The 16206-nt window shown below is 47.4% G+C and overlaps 1 protein-coding gene across 1 annotated transcript in view; it reads right to left on the bottom strand.

Moving 5' to 3' along the window:
- Nucleotides 1-4967, bottom strand: part of pfkl (phosphofructokinase, liver type) — a 60938-nt gene extending 55971 nt beyond the window's left edge. The window contains exon 1 of the mRNA XM_033024340.1: nt 4797-4967. Coding sequence (XP_032880231.1) covers nt 4797-4881 — 85 coding nt within the window. The 5' untranslated portion in view covers nt 4882-4967. The remainder of the gene's footprint in view (nt 1-4796) is intronic.
- Nucleotides 4968-16206: the final 11239 nt, after the last annotated feature.

The following is a 16206-nucleotide window of genomic DNA, read 5'->3' as shown; positions in this document are numbered from 1 at the left end:
GAGGATGGAGTTAAAGGGAAAGAGTTTCTTAAATGTGTGAGCATCGAGACAGAGGGGTGTAAAATGAGGGTAGAAGCAATAGGTAGCAAGGTGAAAAGTAAAAGTGGCAGGCAGACAAAACCAGGGCAAAAATCAGAAAGGGCCATTTTTCAACATAATTGTATAAGGGGTAAGAGTGTTGTAAAAACAAGCCTGAAGGCTTTGTGTCTCAATGCAAGGAGCATTCGTAATAAGGTGGATGAGTTGAATGTGCAGATAGCTATTAATGACTATGATATAGTTGGGATCACGGAGACATGGCTCCAGGGTGACCAAGGCTGGGAGCTGAACATCCAGGGATATTCAATATTCAGGAGGGATCGAGAGAAAGGAAAAGGAGGTGGGGTAGCGTTGCTGATTAGAGAGGAGATTAACGCAATGGAAAGGAAGGACATTAGTTTGGAGGATGTGGAATCGGTATGGGTAGAGCTGCGAAACACTAAGGTGGGTGTTGTGTACAGGCCACCTAACAGTAGTAGTGAAGTTGGAGATGGTATCAAACAGTAAATTAGAAATGCGTGCGACAAAGGGAAAACCGTTATAATGGGTGACTTCAATCTACATATAGATTGGGTGAATCAAATTGGCAGGGGTGCTGAGGAAGAGGATTTCTTGGAATGTATGCGGGATAGTTATCTAAATCAACATGTAGAGGAACCAACGAGAGAGCAGGCTATTTTAGACTGGGTATTGAGTAATGAGGAAGGGTTAGTTAGCAGTCTTGTTGTACGTGCCCCCTTGGGCAAGAGTGACCAAAATATGGTTGAGTTCTTCATTAGGATGGAGAGTGACATTGTTAATTCAGAAACAATAGTTCTGAACTTACAAGAAAGGTAACTTTGAGGGTATGAGACGTGAATTGGCCAAGATTGACTGGCAATTAATTCTAAAAGGGTTGACGGTGGATATGCAATGGAAGACATTTAAAGACTGCATGGATGAACTACAAAAATTGTTCATCCCAGTTTGGCAAAAGAATAAATCAGGGAAGGTAGTGCATCCGTGGATAACAAGGGAAATCAGGGATAGTATCAAAGCGAAGGATGATGCGTACAAATTAGCCAAAAAAGCAGCATACCGGAGGACTGGGAGAAATTTAGAGACCAGCAGAGGAGGACAAAGGGCTTAATTAGGAAAGGAAAAATAGATTATGAAAGAAAACTGGCAGGGAACTGACTGCAAAAGTTTTTATAGATATGTGAAAAGAAAGAGATTAGTTAAAACAAATGTAGGTCCCATGCAGTCAGAAACAGGCGAGTTGATCATGGGGAACAAGTATATGGCGGACCAATTGAATAACTACTTTGGTTCCGTCTTCACTAAGGAAGACATAAATAATCTGCCGGAAATAGCAGGGGACCGCGGGTCAAAGGAGTTGGAGGAATTGAGTGAAATCCAAGTTAGCCGGGAAGTGGTGTTGGGTAAATTGAATGGATTAAAGGCCGATAAATCCCCAGGGCCAGATAGGCTGCATCCCAGAGTATTTAAGGAAGTAGCTCCAGAAATAGTGGATGCATTAGTAATAATCTTTCAAAACTCTTTAGATTCTGGAGTAGTTCCTGAGGATTGGCGGGTAGCAAACGTAACCCCACTTTTTAAGAAGGGAGGGAGAGAGAAAACGGGGAATTACAGACCAGTTAATCTAACATGGGGGAAACTGCTAGAGTCAGTTATTAAAGATGGGATAGCTGCACATTTGGAAAGTGGTGAAATCATTGGACAAAGTCAGCATGGATTTACAAAAGGTAAATCATGTCTGACGAATCTTATAGAATTTTTCGAGGATGTAACTAGTAGCGTGGATAGGGGAGAACCAGTGGATGTGGTGTATCTGGACTTCCAGAAGGCTTTCGACAAGGTCCCACATAAGAGATTAGTATACAAACTTAAAGCACATGGCATTGGGGGTTCAGTATTGTTGTGGATAGAGAACTGGCTGGCAAATAGGAAGCAAAGAGTAGGAGTAAACGGGTCCTTTTCACAATGGCAGGCAGTGACTAGTGGGGTATCGCAAGGCTCAGTGCTGGGACCCCAGCTATTTACAATATATATTAATGATCTGGATGAGGGAATTGAAGGCAATATCTCCAAGTTTGCGGATGACACTAAGCTGGGGGACAGTGTTAGCTGTGAGGAGGATGCTAGGAGACTGCAAGGTGACTTGGATAGGCTGGGTGAGTGGGCAAATGTTTGGCAGATGCAGTATAATGTGGATAAATGTGAGGTTATCCACTTTGGTGGCAAAAACAGGAAAGTAGACTATTACCTGAATGGTGACCGATTAGGAAAAAGGGAGATGCAACGAGACCTGGGTGTCATGGTACACCAGTTATTGAAAGTAGGCATGCAGGTGTAGCAAATTGTATGTTTGCATTCATAGCAAAAGGATTTGAGTATAGGAGCAGGGAGGTTCTACTGCAGTTGTACAGGGTCTTGGTGAGACCACACCTGGAGTATTGCATACAGTTTTGGTCTCCTAATCTGAGGAAGGACATTCTTGCCATAGAGGGAGTACAGAGAAGGTTCACCAGACTGATTCCTGGGATGTCAGGACTTTCATATGAAGAAAGACTGGATAGACTCGGTCTTCAATTTAGAAGATTGGGGGGGGATCTTATAGAAAATTACAAAATTCTTAAGGAGTTGGACAGGCTAGATGCAGGAAGATTGTTCCCGATGTTGGGGGAAGTCCAGAACAAGGGGTCACAGTTTAAAGATAAAGGGAAAATCTTTTAGGACTGAGATGAGAAAAACATTTTTTACAGAGAGTGGTGAATCTCTGGAATTCTCTGCCACAAAATGTAGTTGAGGCCAGTTCATTGGCTATATTTAAGAGGGAGTTAGATGTGGCACTTGTGGCTAAAGGGATCAGGGGGTATGGAGAGAAGGCAGGTACAGGATACTGAGTTGGATGATCAGCCATGATCATATTGAATGGCGGTGCAGGCTCGAAGGGCCGAATGGCCTACTCCTGCACCTATTTTCTATGTTTCTATGTCTAGACACCAGCAAATTTAAATACTGAAATGGTGCATAGATATACAGAACTCATGTTATAACCATTCATAGGTACACAAAAATGCTGGAGAAACTCAGCGGGTGCAGCAGCATCTATGGAGCGAAGGAAATAGGCAAGGCAACATTTCGATCAAAACCCTTCTTCAGACTCTGTTGCAGTGTATAAGACGTTGGTGAGACGGCATTTAGAATATTGTGTTCAGTTCTGGGCACCATGTTATAGGAAAGATATTGTCAAGCTTGGAAGGATTCAGAAATGATTTATGAGGATGTTGTCAGGACTAGAGGGTGTGAGCTATAGGGAGAGGTTGAGTAGCCTAGGTCTCTATTCCTTGGAGTGCAGGAGGATGAGGAGGAATCTTATAGAGATGTACAAAATCATGAGAAGAATAGATCGGGCAGATGCAGAGTCTCTTGCCCAGAGTAGGGGAATCGAGGACCAGAGGACACAGGTTCAAGGTGAAGGGGAAAAGATTTAATAGAAATCCGAGGGGGTTACAATTTCACACAAAAGGGTGGTGGGTGTATGGAACAAGCTGCCAGAGGAGGTAGTTGAGGCTGGGACTATCCCATTGTTTAAGAAACAGTTAGACAGGTACATTGATAGGACGGGTTTGGAGGGATATGGACCAAGTGCAGGAAAGTGGTACTAGTGTAGCTGGGACATTGTTGGCCGATGTGGGCAAGTTGGGCCAAAGGGCCCGTTTCCACACTATCACTCACTCTATGACTCTCCATGTAACGCCAGCTCCCTAATCCCAGGAATAATGAATTTCTTCTGATCTGCATCAATGCTTGAATATACTATCTTTAATAAGAGAACCAAAACGACACATATTGAATAAAAGCAAATTAATTGATCAGCATGTTCAGATCAGCTGTGGTTTTATTGAATCAAGTTATATGTTTTAAGATGTTACAATGATGTGCTAATTTGTTTCCCCAGACGCTGTATCTCTCATCAGTAGGGAGCTGCGAGACAAGTAATAACTGGCTACAATTTTTAAACACAGTGAGAGCAAAATGGCAGGTCTGAACATGCAGCAACCTTGGATGAAATGTTTAGAGGGCAGGTACGGTGTGCCCCTGGTGCCTTGTCTTCCGCCAGGAGCTGCCGAGTGTCAGGGACAACCTGCAGGGACGCACGTCCGCACCACGTGGTCTCCCCTGCCACAGTCGCCATCTTTGATACTGGCAACTCGGGAAGCTGCAGTTCCTCCCTTACAGCCCATTCAATGCAGGTCAGCTACACGTCTTTAAACCAAAAAAACAAGCTTGCACTAAACAAGGGTTTCCACCTTTCGGGTCTTGAGAGACACTCAGGTTTTTAAGTAAATGCACGATCGCAATGTGTGTGTGTGTGTTGCTTGTCTCTGTGATGGCGGCCGCAGCCGTTGGGCTCGAGGGAAGTCCGTTAGTGACCGGTCAGTGAGCGAGTGAGGGGGGAGGGGGGAGGGGGAGGGGGAGGGAGGAGGCCCGGCCCGGCACTGGTCAGCGGGGGAAGGATGGAAGCGCTGGAGTAATTCAGTGGGACAGGCAGCATCTCTGGAGAGAAGGAATGGGTGACGTTTCGAGTCGAGACCCTTCTTCAGACTGATCCCATCTCCTGCACCTTGCGAAGAAGGTACAAGGCTTCACCCCCCTCCCTCCCTATCCCGGCTGGTGAGGGATAGGGCGGAGGGTTTGCTGTGAATGGAGGGTGAGGGCGGCAGACCAACACCCCGACATGGCGGTCTCACCTTGCGCGTCTCCCCCGCTGGTCAACACAGCGATGGACTTGCCGGCGCCCCTGCTCCTCAGCTGCTCGATGTCGAGATGCGCCATGGTGTCCTGTGCGGGATGGATGGATGCCGGCCGTCTGTCTGTCTGTCTGTCCGCTCTCCGCTGGCTTCTATCTGGCTCCGGCTGCTCCCGGGCTCGTACTCGCCAATGCGCGCCGCGGCTCTCCACGCCCCTCCCCTACATCAAACCCTCTCACTCGCTCCCCACCTCTCTCCCCATCCTCTCTCTCTCTCTCCCCACCCTCTCTCTCTCTCTCTCCCTCTCCCCACCCTCTCTCTATCTCCCCCTCTCCCCACCCTCTCTCTATCTCCCCCTCTCCCCACCCTCTCTCTATCTCCCCCTCTCCCCACCCTCTCTCTATCTCCCCCTCTCCCCACCCTCGTACTCCTCTCTCATCAGCGAATGCTAACATCCCGTCCCCTCCCAGTCCACCTGCCCGTCTCCTGGTTTCCCCTCCCGGTGATCCCCTGGCGATTGTTCGCTCTCTCCCCACACCCTCGTCGTCCTCCTCCAGCAAAATTTCACACCCAAATTTCACACCCCCACCCTTTACCTCCCCTCCCCCTTCCAGCGAATCCTCCCATCCCCCTTAAAATCAGAGGCAACACCATCCGGCAGCTTTCAGCTGCAATAATCTGCTGGAGGAATTTAGTGGGTCAGGCAGCCTCTGTAGAGGACATGGACAGAAGACTTATCAGGTTGCCACCAGGGCTGGATTTAGATGTGGAATCGGTATGGGTAGAGCTGCGAAACACTAAGGGGCAGAAAACGCTGGTGGGTGTTGTGTACAGGCCACCTAACAGTAGTAGTGAAGTTGGAGATGGTATCAAACAGGAAATTAGAAATGCGTGCGACAAAGGCAAAACCGTTATAATGGGTGACTTCAATCTACATATAGATTGGGTGAATCAAATTGGCAGGGGTGCTGAGGAAGAGGATTTTTTGGATTGTATGCGGGATGGTTATCTAAATCAACATGTAGAGGAACCAACGAGAGAGCAGGCTATTTTAGACTGGGTATTGAGTAATGAGGAAGGGTTAGTTAGCAGTCTTGTTGTACGTGCCCCCTTGGGCAAGAGTGACCATAATATGGTTGAGTTCTTCATTAGGATGGAGAGTGACATTGTTAATTCAGAAACAATAGTTCTGAACTTACAAGAAAGGTAACTTTGAGGGTATGAGACGTGAATTGGCCAAGATTGACTGGCAATTAATTCTAAAAGGGTTGACGGTGGATATGCAATGGAAGACATTTAAAGACTGCATGGATGAACTACAAAAATTGTTCATCCCAGTTTGGCAAAAGAATAAATCAGGGAAGGTAGTGCATCCATGGATAACAAGGGAAATCAGGGATAGTATCAAAGCGAAGGATGATGCGTACAAATTAGCCAGAAAAAGCAGCATACCGGAGGACTGGGAGAAATTCAGAGACCAGCAGAGGAGGACAAAGGGCTTAATTAGGAAAGGAAAAATAGATTATGAAAGAAAACTGGCAGGGAACATAAAAACTGACTGCAAAAGTTTTTATAGATATGTGAAAAGAAAGAGATTAGTTAAAACAAATGTAGGTCCCTTGCAGTCAGAAACAGGTGAGTTGATCATGGGGAACAAGGATATGGCGGACCAATTGAATAACTACTTTGGTTCCGTCTTCACTAAGGAAGACATAAATAATCTGCCGGAAATAGCAGGGGACCGCGGGTCAAAGGAGTTGGAGGAATTGAGTGAAATCCAGGTTAGCCGGGAAGTGGTGTTGGGTAAATTAAATGGATTAAAGGCCGATAAATCCCCAGGTGGATAGAGAACTGGCTGGCAAACAGGAAGCAAAGAGTAGGAGTAAACGGGTCCTTTTCACAATGGCAGGCAGTGACTAGTGGGGTACCGCAAGGCTCAGTGCTGGGACCCCAGCTATTTACAATATATATTAATGATCTGGATGAGGGAATTGAAGGCAATATCTCCAAGTTTGCGGATGACACTAAGCTGGGGGGCAGTGTTAGCTGTGAGGAGGATGCTAGGAGACTGCAAGGTGACTTGGATAGGCTGGGTGAGTGGGCAAATGTTTGGCAGATGCAGTATAATGTGGATAAATGTGAGGTTATCCATTTTGGTGGCAAAAACAGGAAAGCAGACTATTATCTAAATGGTGGCAGACTAGGAAAGGGGAGATGCAGCGAGACCTGGGTGTCATGGTACACCAGTCATTGAAAGTGGGCATGCAGGTGCAGCAGGCAGTGAAGAAAGCGAATGGTGTGTTAGCTTTTATAGCAAAAGGATTTGAGTATAGGAGCAGGGAGGTTCTACTGCAGTTGTACAGGGTCTTGGTGAGACCACACCTGGAGTATTGCGTACAGTTTTGGTCTCCAAATCTGAGGAAGGACATTATTGCCATAGAGGGAGTGCAGAGAAGGTTCACCAGACTGATTCCTGGGATGTCAGGACTGTCTTATGAAGAAAGACTGGATAGACTTGGTTTATACTCTCTAGAATTTAGGAGATTGAGAGGGGATCTTATAGAAACTTACAAAATTCTTAAGGGGTTGGACAGGCTAGATGCAGGAAGATTGCTCCCGATGTTGGGGAAGTCCAGGACAAGGGGTCACAGCTTAAGGATAAGGGGGAAATCCTTTAAAACCGAGATGAGAAGAACTTTTTTCACACAGAGAGTGGTGAATCTCTGGAACTCCCTGCCACAGAGGGTAGTCGAGGCCAGTTCATTGGCTATATTTAAGAGGGAGTTAGATGTGGCCCTTGTGGCTAAGGGGATCAGAGGGTATGGAGAGAAGGCAGGTACGGGATACTGAGTGGATGATCAGCCATGATCATATTGAATGGCGGTGCAGGCTCGAAGGGCCGAATGGCCTACTCCTGCACCTAATTTCTATGTTTCTATGTTTCTATGTTTCTAGATGAAGAGAGGCCCTAAGGTATTTCACTTGTGAGGCCCCCCAATCCCCCACCCCCACGACTAGAGGACCATGACTACCCGACAGTGTGACACTTTTAGATCATTAAACAGTTGGTTTTAAAATACATATTGGATTCACCGCGGAGCGAACGATGCTTCACCTGGATCGCTGTTTGAAACTCTGGAGTGTTGGGCCTGCTGCTTCAATCAATCAATCAATCAATCAATCAATCAACCTTTATTGTCATCTTGCAAGCAACAGTTGTACAGTGCAAAATGAAAAGACGTTTCCCAGGGAATAGCGGAGCATCGCACATGAAATTTAAAACATTTCACACATAATACTAAAAACAATCCAGTCCCTGATGGAACAGTATAAATAGTTAAAAGCGGGGAAAACACAACGTTAAAATACAATAAACCAATCATAAAATGTCCGGGGCAGCAGATTTGAGTGGCCAGTGCCAGTTATTAAAGTGGCCAGTGCCAGTTATTAAAGTATCCGTGCCAGCCGCAGAATCAAGTGACTGTGAGTACAGAGTGACTGTTTAGCAGCCTCACAGCCTGTGGTAGGAAGCTGTTTAGCAGTCTTGTAGTCCGGGCTTTGATGCTTCGATATCTCTTGCCTGATGGCAGGAGATCCAGGTGTATGTGGAGGAGGTGCAGTTTGTCCTTAGCAATTCTCTGAGCTTTTTTCAGACAGCGGCTCTGGAACAGTTCTTGTACCGAGGGTAGGGAGACGCCAATGATCCTCTCTGCTCCCCTCACTACCCTCTGCAGAGCCTTCCTGTCCGAGCAGTTGCAGGTGGAGTACCACGTATTTATGCAGTACGTGAGTACAGACTCCACCGTACCCCTGTAGAAAGTCCTGAGGATGTTGGTGGGGAGTGAGGCCTGTTTTAGTTTCCTCAGGAAGTGCAGTCGCTGATGGGCCCGTTTGACGGTCCCAGTGGTGTTCCTGGACCAGGTGAGGCTGTCTGTAATTTGCACACCGAGGAACTTTATGCTCTCCACTCTCTCCACTGTAGTGCCACTGATGTTGAGGGGTGTATGCTTTGGCTGCGCCCTCCTGAAGTCGACAACCATCTCCTTCGTTTTGTCGACATTTAATTCTAGATTATTTTTGCCTGCACCAGTCCACTAGTTGTTTTACTTCCTCCCTGTACATTGATTCGTCATCTCCGCTGATGAGTCCCACCACTGTTGTGTCATCCGCGAATGTTATGATCTTATTGTCCCTGAATCTGGCAGCACAGTCATGTGTGAGCAATGTGAACAACAGCAGGCTGAGCACACAGCCTTGAGGGGAGCCGGTGCTCAGCGTGATCGAGCCTGAAGTGTTCTTGCCAACACGGACTGACTGCGGTCTCTCTGTCAGAAAGTCCAAGATCCAGTGACACAGGGTGGTGTTGAGGCCCAGCAGGGTTAGTTTCTCCACAAGTCTCTGTGGGATGATGGTGTTAAACGCTGAGCTGAAGTCAATGTACAGGATTCTGGTGTATGTGTTTTTGTTTTCCAGATGAGTGAGTACTGTGTGCAGCGTGGTAGAGATGGCATCCTCTGTAGAACGGTTGGGGCGATAGGCAAACTGGAAGGGGTCTAACGATGAGGGGAGGCTGGCAGTAATGTGGGGTTTCACCAGGCGTTCTTCTTCTTATCGAGTCCACACACAAGATTAGAAGTTGTTCGGCCAGAGCTGAACACACTTCTCGGCATCTGCACAATGGTGTCTGTCTTGCGCTTCTTGTGCTTCTTGTGCGTGGTGGTGGAAAGATTGGTTGAAACAGGGCCGCGACGTGAACGCTCTTTCCTTGGCCCCACCAGGCGTTCAAAACACTTCATTATTATTAGGGTCAGGGCGACAGGGCGGTAGTCATTTAGGCAGGCAACCACTGGTTTCTTCGCTATGGGGATTATCATGGAAGTTTTGAGGCATGTGGGGACAATGGCTTGACTAAGGGAGATGTTAAAGATGTCTGTTAGCACATCTGCTAACTCCTCAGCACATTCCTTGAGCACACGTCCTGGGATGTTGTCGGGTCCGACTGCTTTCCACGGGTTGACCTTAGACAGGATTCTCCGTGTGTCCATTGAGTCTATGGTCAGGACTGGCTGGTCGGTACTTAAGCAGGGGCTGGCTCTCCCCTTGGGTGTGGTGTTTGCTGCATCAAAACATGCAAAGAAGTTGTTCAGTTCATCTGGGAGAGAAGTGTCCGTGTCAGTTACCTGCTGCCTTGCCTTGTACCCCGTCAGTGTTTGGATTCCCTTCCACATCCTCCTGGTGTCTCCTGTGTCACAGAGGTGTCCCTGGATTTTCCCCGCGTAGGCACGTTTCGCTGCCCTGATTCCTTTTTCCAGTGCAGTCCTGGTAGATCGAAGAGCGGCTGTGTTACCGGCTCTGTAGGCTGCATCACGAGCCCTCAGCAGCGAGCGCACCTCTGCTGTCATCCATGGCTTTTCGTTTCCACGTGCATCACGGAGCTGTGGTTTGCAGAGCTCCCAGCATCGGGCCGTACTGATTTCAATATCGCGGAGCCCTGGGATCCCTTTGCCGAGGGCCGCCAGCGTGAATCTCCACCCAGCTCAGCCTGTGGACTTTGGGAACCGCGGTCTCCGGTAGGAAGTGGCCGATTCAGAAGTCCAAGCCACTGAGAATGTTCTCCCATTCCGACGTCGGATGGTGACCCCTAAATTTCATTGTACCAATGTCCATGAGGGGGTGTCCAAGAGAAGGGGGTCCGTTGGAGATGGGAAAAGGGATCATCAATGGGGTCGAGGACTCCTTCCCATGGAAGAACGGTGTGAGGCGAGGGAAGAAGAGCTCCAAATCGTGGCGGGTGCGGAACTCATTGAGGTGGGGACGGAGGTGAGACCTCTGCTGAGAACAGACCATTCAGTATCAGAGAGGGGGAGGTCAGGGTGGATGGTGAACACACGGCAGGGTTGGGGGTTGGGGCCGGAGGAAGGCAGGTGAGTGGACTGAGGCCAAGGCGATATCTGGTGGAGGGGTGGTCAGTGGGTAGGGGGGTATGACGGCTGTCGTGTGGGTGGGGAAGAGCTGGGGTCACATGGTTTGAGGGGAATGGGGAAGACCCAGTGGAACAGCCACTGAGAATACCAGGGTTGGGGGACTAGCACTAGAACCCAGCGCAGTCAAACCCGGGGGAGTGGGAGTCTGCAGCGTGGAAACTCCAGGCCCGGTGCTGAGTCCAGGCTGCATGTAAGGCGACGGCTGCTGGAGGACGGTGGAGTGGCCAGGGTCAGCGAGCAAAGAGTAGGAGGTCCCGGTGGGCGGATGTTCGGTGGGTGGGCGAGGTTCGACGGGTCCGGCAAGGCAGCGAGGTGAGTAGGCCCCCCTAGATCTCGAGGCCCTAAGCTTAAGCTTGTCTAGTTTATACGTAAATCCGGCCCTGGTTGCCACCCATCATCAGTCTGAGTTCCTCTAGCAGTTTGTCGCTCAATATTACAGTATCTTCAGTCTCAAGTCTCCAGTAATATTGGGCTATATTTTCTTTAGGCAAAATTGCAGGCTGTGGTTAGGATTGATTGATTTTATTTTTGCGAGGGTGCATTTGTTGTCTTCTATCGTCTTTTCAAACTCCATGAGCGGCCCTGCTGTCAAACACAGTATATCCAAAGTGCCTTATGGTCAGGATTGTTTTGTTTTTGCCTCTGTCCTTGAAAGGTCATAATGCTCTAATTTTATTACAGGCATAAGTATTAAGGGCAATTTCATAAATGAAAATATACTGTGCAAATGGCTTACTTGCTGTGAGGATAGGATGATCCGATTACTTGCTGTGTGGTTGCTGAACCCATGCACAGTTCAAACTCTTTGTTTCAAAAAACAAACTATTCAGAATAATAAACAATATATACAAAACAAGAACAGTGCAACAGCTCTTCTGACATACTCGGCATTTACAGGTATACATTCATCAGTGTTGTATTCGGTGTATAAGGTGAATTGATGTTCAGTTGACAATTCTGCTTTGTGGTTGAGTTGTGAAGGAAGTTAAGCAAACACACGAAGCAGAGATTGTATTAAGGAGGAGAAGTAAGAAGTGCAAAAAGAATAAGGGGAGGGAAGGAAATTTGGAGAAAAAGAGGAGTGGTAACAAAGGACATGTGGTCTGAGATATCAGAATTAAGAGCCAGGCATAAGATACTACTAGCCTGTTTCACCGTTTATTATCATGGCTTCAATTCCACTTTCCTGCCTGATTCCTATTGGTCCTCGTTCTAATTAATTGTGATAATCTATCATCTTGGACATGAATATACCAATAAAGGCGCATCCACAGCCTCTCGGCGTTAAGCATTGGCATTCATGTTTTCTTAAAAGAACACCATAAACAAAACAGCAAACACTGCAAAATCTAAATCAAAAATCAAAGAATTGCTGAAAATACTCAGTAGATCAGGCAACATTTATGGAATGAGAAACCAAGTTAATGCTTCGGTACAGAGGCCTTTTTTCAGAATCGGAAAGAGACAAATAGGTTAGTTTTATGTTGCAAAGAAGCTTTAACAAGGGTCGGGAATATTTGTTATAAAGTGAGGCTGAGTCAAATGGGTTAATAATAATAATAATAATAAATTTTATTTAATGGGCGCCTTTCAGACATCTCAAGGACACCTTACATAGTAATCGGAATAACATATAATCGGAATATAACAAGTAATAAAGACATCACGGAGACACAAATTAAAAACAAAATTCAATCCAAAAACAGAAAATCAAAAACACAGTGTGAAGAGAGAGCAGCGGCAGCGGCAGCCAAAGCACGCCAGCGTCCACTCTCTCTTCACGGTTAATGCTGTAAGATGAATGGTTGGTAGGAATGGAAGAGTTATAAACTGTTCCTTAGAATAGAATGGCTTTTATTGTCATTCAAACAGACAGGGTTTGAACAAAATTTCATTCCTGCAGTCATGACATTACAAAAAAAAACAAGACACACACTTAACACAAACATCCATCGCAGTGAATCTCCAATACCTCCTCACTGTGATGGAAGGCAAAAGTCTTATCTCCTCCCTTTGTTCTTCTCTCGCGGTCCAGCAGTCCAACTGCAGCGTCGAGGCGACTGGGGCTCACGATGTTAAAGCCCCCGGCAGGCGATGGTAAGTCCCGCGGCCGTTTAAGCCGTGCGGGGCGATGTTAGGTCCCGCTCCGAGTCATTAAAACCCCGCGATTCCGGCGGAAGAAGTTGCCGTTGCAGGAGCTCCGAAAAGCGATCTCCCACCAGGGACCTGCGAAGCTCCGAAGTCGGGTTGCAGCCACGCGCCACCACAGCTCTCCCCGCTCCGAAGTTGGCCAGCTCCGCGATGGCAAGTCCGCAGGTTGGTTCCGGTTGGAGGCCGCCGCCGGCTCCACAATGTTGGGCCCAACGACACCAGAGACCCGACAGGGAAAAAGTTGGGTCCCTGTACAGGGAGGAGATGGTATTTGGCAACCCATGACATAAATAAGCATATTTTCCCTCTCTCATGGTCCCAATTAATCTATTTAATCCATTCTCATCCTATCACAGATATTCCTCCTGCCATATCTATCCTAACCCCTCTCTTTCTCTGCAAATTTAAACCAACTTGTTTGTTCTCTCTTTGCCAGTTTTAACAAAATGTCTCTGACCTGAAATGTTAACTCTGCTTCACCTGCTGAATGTTTACAGCAATTTCTCTGTTTTAAAAATGGACTTTGTTCTTTTTTACATTTTTCTTCACGACGGCAGCATTGACCAACTTTTGTGCATTACCTATTGTAGATCATCATCTGCCCATGTTTTCAATGAGATGATTGGAGATGACTTTTAAATTAAAATAGGATAATGATTATGTTATAGAGGATTTTATTGCCGAGCTGTTTGAGGCTTTGGTGGACTTTAATCAGTGGTTAAATAATACAAATATTCAAGGGTGATCTGACCATCCACTATGTCCTCCATCAGACAGCCCACTGTTACAGTTTGATCTGCATTTGTTTTCACTTTGCACAAAAATATTTTGTCAAACAGACCTCCAGATCAAAGTTACTACTGAGAAAGCCAAGAATCTAGGCCTTCATATTGATTCTGATGAAACACCCCCCCCCTCGCCTGGGTTCACCAATTACTTAGCATGCTTTGTCCTTTCCCCCCTCTCTTCTAGCTTTCTCCCCCCCACCCCCCCCCCCCAGCCAGTCAGAGAGCAGAAAGGTCCCGACTTGAAATGTCACTTATCCATGTTCTCCAGGGATGCAACCTGACCTGCTGAGTTACTCCAGCATTTTGTGACTTTTTTTTATAAGCCAGTATCTGCAGTTCCTTTTTTGTACAGAACCAATGAGCTAAACCTGTTTTTTAAAATAGATTTGATGGTGGGGCCTCTGTCCACCCTCCCCTCTGCTCCCCAACAGTATCTCCCCCTCAATTCCCTTGGGTTCACTTCCTCTGCCCTTTCTTTGCCAAGCCCGATCACCAAGGCTGAGCAGGTGAGGAATGAGCTGAGTAGACTCCGCCCAGGCAAAGCGATGGGTCCCGATGATGTCAGCCCTAGGGTATTCAAGGCATGTGCCAGCCTGTTGTGTGGAGTGCTACAGCATATCTTCAACCTGTGCCTGGAGAGGGTTCCTGTGATATGGGAGACATCCTGCCTGGTTCCTGTACCAAAGAGGACCTGCTCCAGCTCCTACAATGACTACAGATCAGTGGTGCTGACTTCAGACATCATGAAGCCCCTGGAGAGGCTGGTGCTCACTCACCTGCGACCCCTGGTTAAACCTTACCTGGACCCCTTCGTGAAATGCTGCAGATGTTCTATCACTCGGTGATAGCCAGTGCCACCTTCTTCTCTGCCATGTGCTGGGGCAGCCAATAGGATAAACAAACTCATCAGGAAGGCTGGCTCCGTCCTGGGGGTGGTCTTGGAAGGGAGGATGCTCCTCAAACTGCGGAGCATCTTGGACAATACAGCTCACCACCTCCATGACACACTGGTCAACCTGAGGAGAACCTTCAGACTGGTTCCACCAAGATGCAGGATGGAACGCCACAGGAGATCCTTCTTCCCTGTGGCTATCAAACTTTACAACTCTTCCCCCTTCTGTCATGGAGTATGAGTGAGATTGAACCCACCACCTCAATCTTTGCACATCCCCAAAGCCTTACTATTCGTCACTTTATTTTCATGTTTCATGTATTTTGTGTTTTTTATGACTGTCGGCAAATTAATTTGCCCCCTGGAATAAATAAAGTTCTATCGTATCGTGTCGTCCATCTTTCCCCTCTGCATTCTGCATTGAAACAGAGTTAGTCCCTCGGGTTGATAATAATGGTAGAATGAAGGAACCATGAGGTGATGTATAATCCTGCTGCTGATACAGAAATTGTAGGCAGACAAGGAAAATGGAAATGATTTATGATCATAATAGTTGAATTATGCACTGTTAGTCATAGTTATGAATTGGCACCATTTATAAATATATAAATTAGTCAATAATTCAGCAAATAAAGTGATTTTTAGTTTGGGATTTTAATTTTAAGTTTTAACTTTAACTCTCCTTTCTGAGAGTTACTGACTTTGAGTGTGCTCAGGATAGATTTCTACCACAATATAGGCTAAAAGCTTAACTGGGCTGGCTAGACATTAACAAGCCAGACATAGCTGATAGTATGACAGTGCTAAGTATTTAGGTAACTTCTTCCATGTGGTGGGATAGATACTATATAAAGTAAGTTATTCCCCTTTGACACTGCCTCTCTCAGCCTCTTGATCTCCACGATGTACGTGCACAGAGGAGCTGAGTTACAATTACTCCAGTGGTGTGAGAGAAGAATTGTAAAAATGTGCCGTCCTGTATGGTATGGCTGCCCAGCCTGCAGCTGTCCATTTTTTTCATCTCTTTTTTTAATTTTTAGTTAGTTAAAGTGTTTTGTTCTGGAGCTCTAGTTATTTTTATGTGGGGGGGAGGGGGAAACTGCTTTTTAGAGTCCCCACCTGGTCGGAGAGGCGGCTTTTCTCCGGGCAGCACCTTCGACCCGTCCTCGCGGCCTACCAGCGGGCCTGGAGCGGCGTTTCCTGTCGGGACTGGCCAGATCCTCGGCTTCCGCGGCGGCACAGCGCTGGAGCGCTATCGCGGAGCGGGCGATGCCTTGCCCGGGTCGCCGCGCTGGAACTCCGGTGAGCTGAGACCGCCGAGAAAAACATTGCGGAACTGCGGGTCTGTGGAGCGGCCAGCTGCGGGCGGTGGCGCTGAACTTTACATCGGGAGCCTGGGATCTCTCGCCGAGATCACCAGTGGTGGAGCTCCATCCAGCGCGGCCTGCCGGCTTCGGAAGCCGTGGTCTCGAGTAAGGAGGCGGCCGTTCCGGGTTACCCAAGCTGCTGTGAGGTTTCTCCCAACGCCGGAGCACCATCATCCGGCGAGAACGGCCTGGAACATCGGGCCTCCGTAAAGGCGACTGCGGAGGCCA

The sequence above is a fragment of the Amblyraja radiata genome, chromosome 7 (genome assembly GCF_010909765.2).
Source record: "Amblyraja radiata isolate CabotCenter1 chromosome 7, sAmbRad1.1.pri, whole genome shotgun sequence".
Taxonomy (NCBI): Eukaryota; Metazoa; Chordata; class Chondrichthyes; order Rajiformes; family Rajidae; genus Amblyraja; species Amblyraja radiata.
The sequence above is the reverse complement of the archived record's forward strand: the minus strand, read 5'-3'. Positions and strand labels throughout refer to the sequence as shown.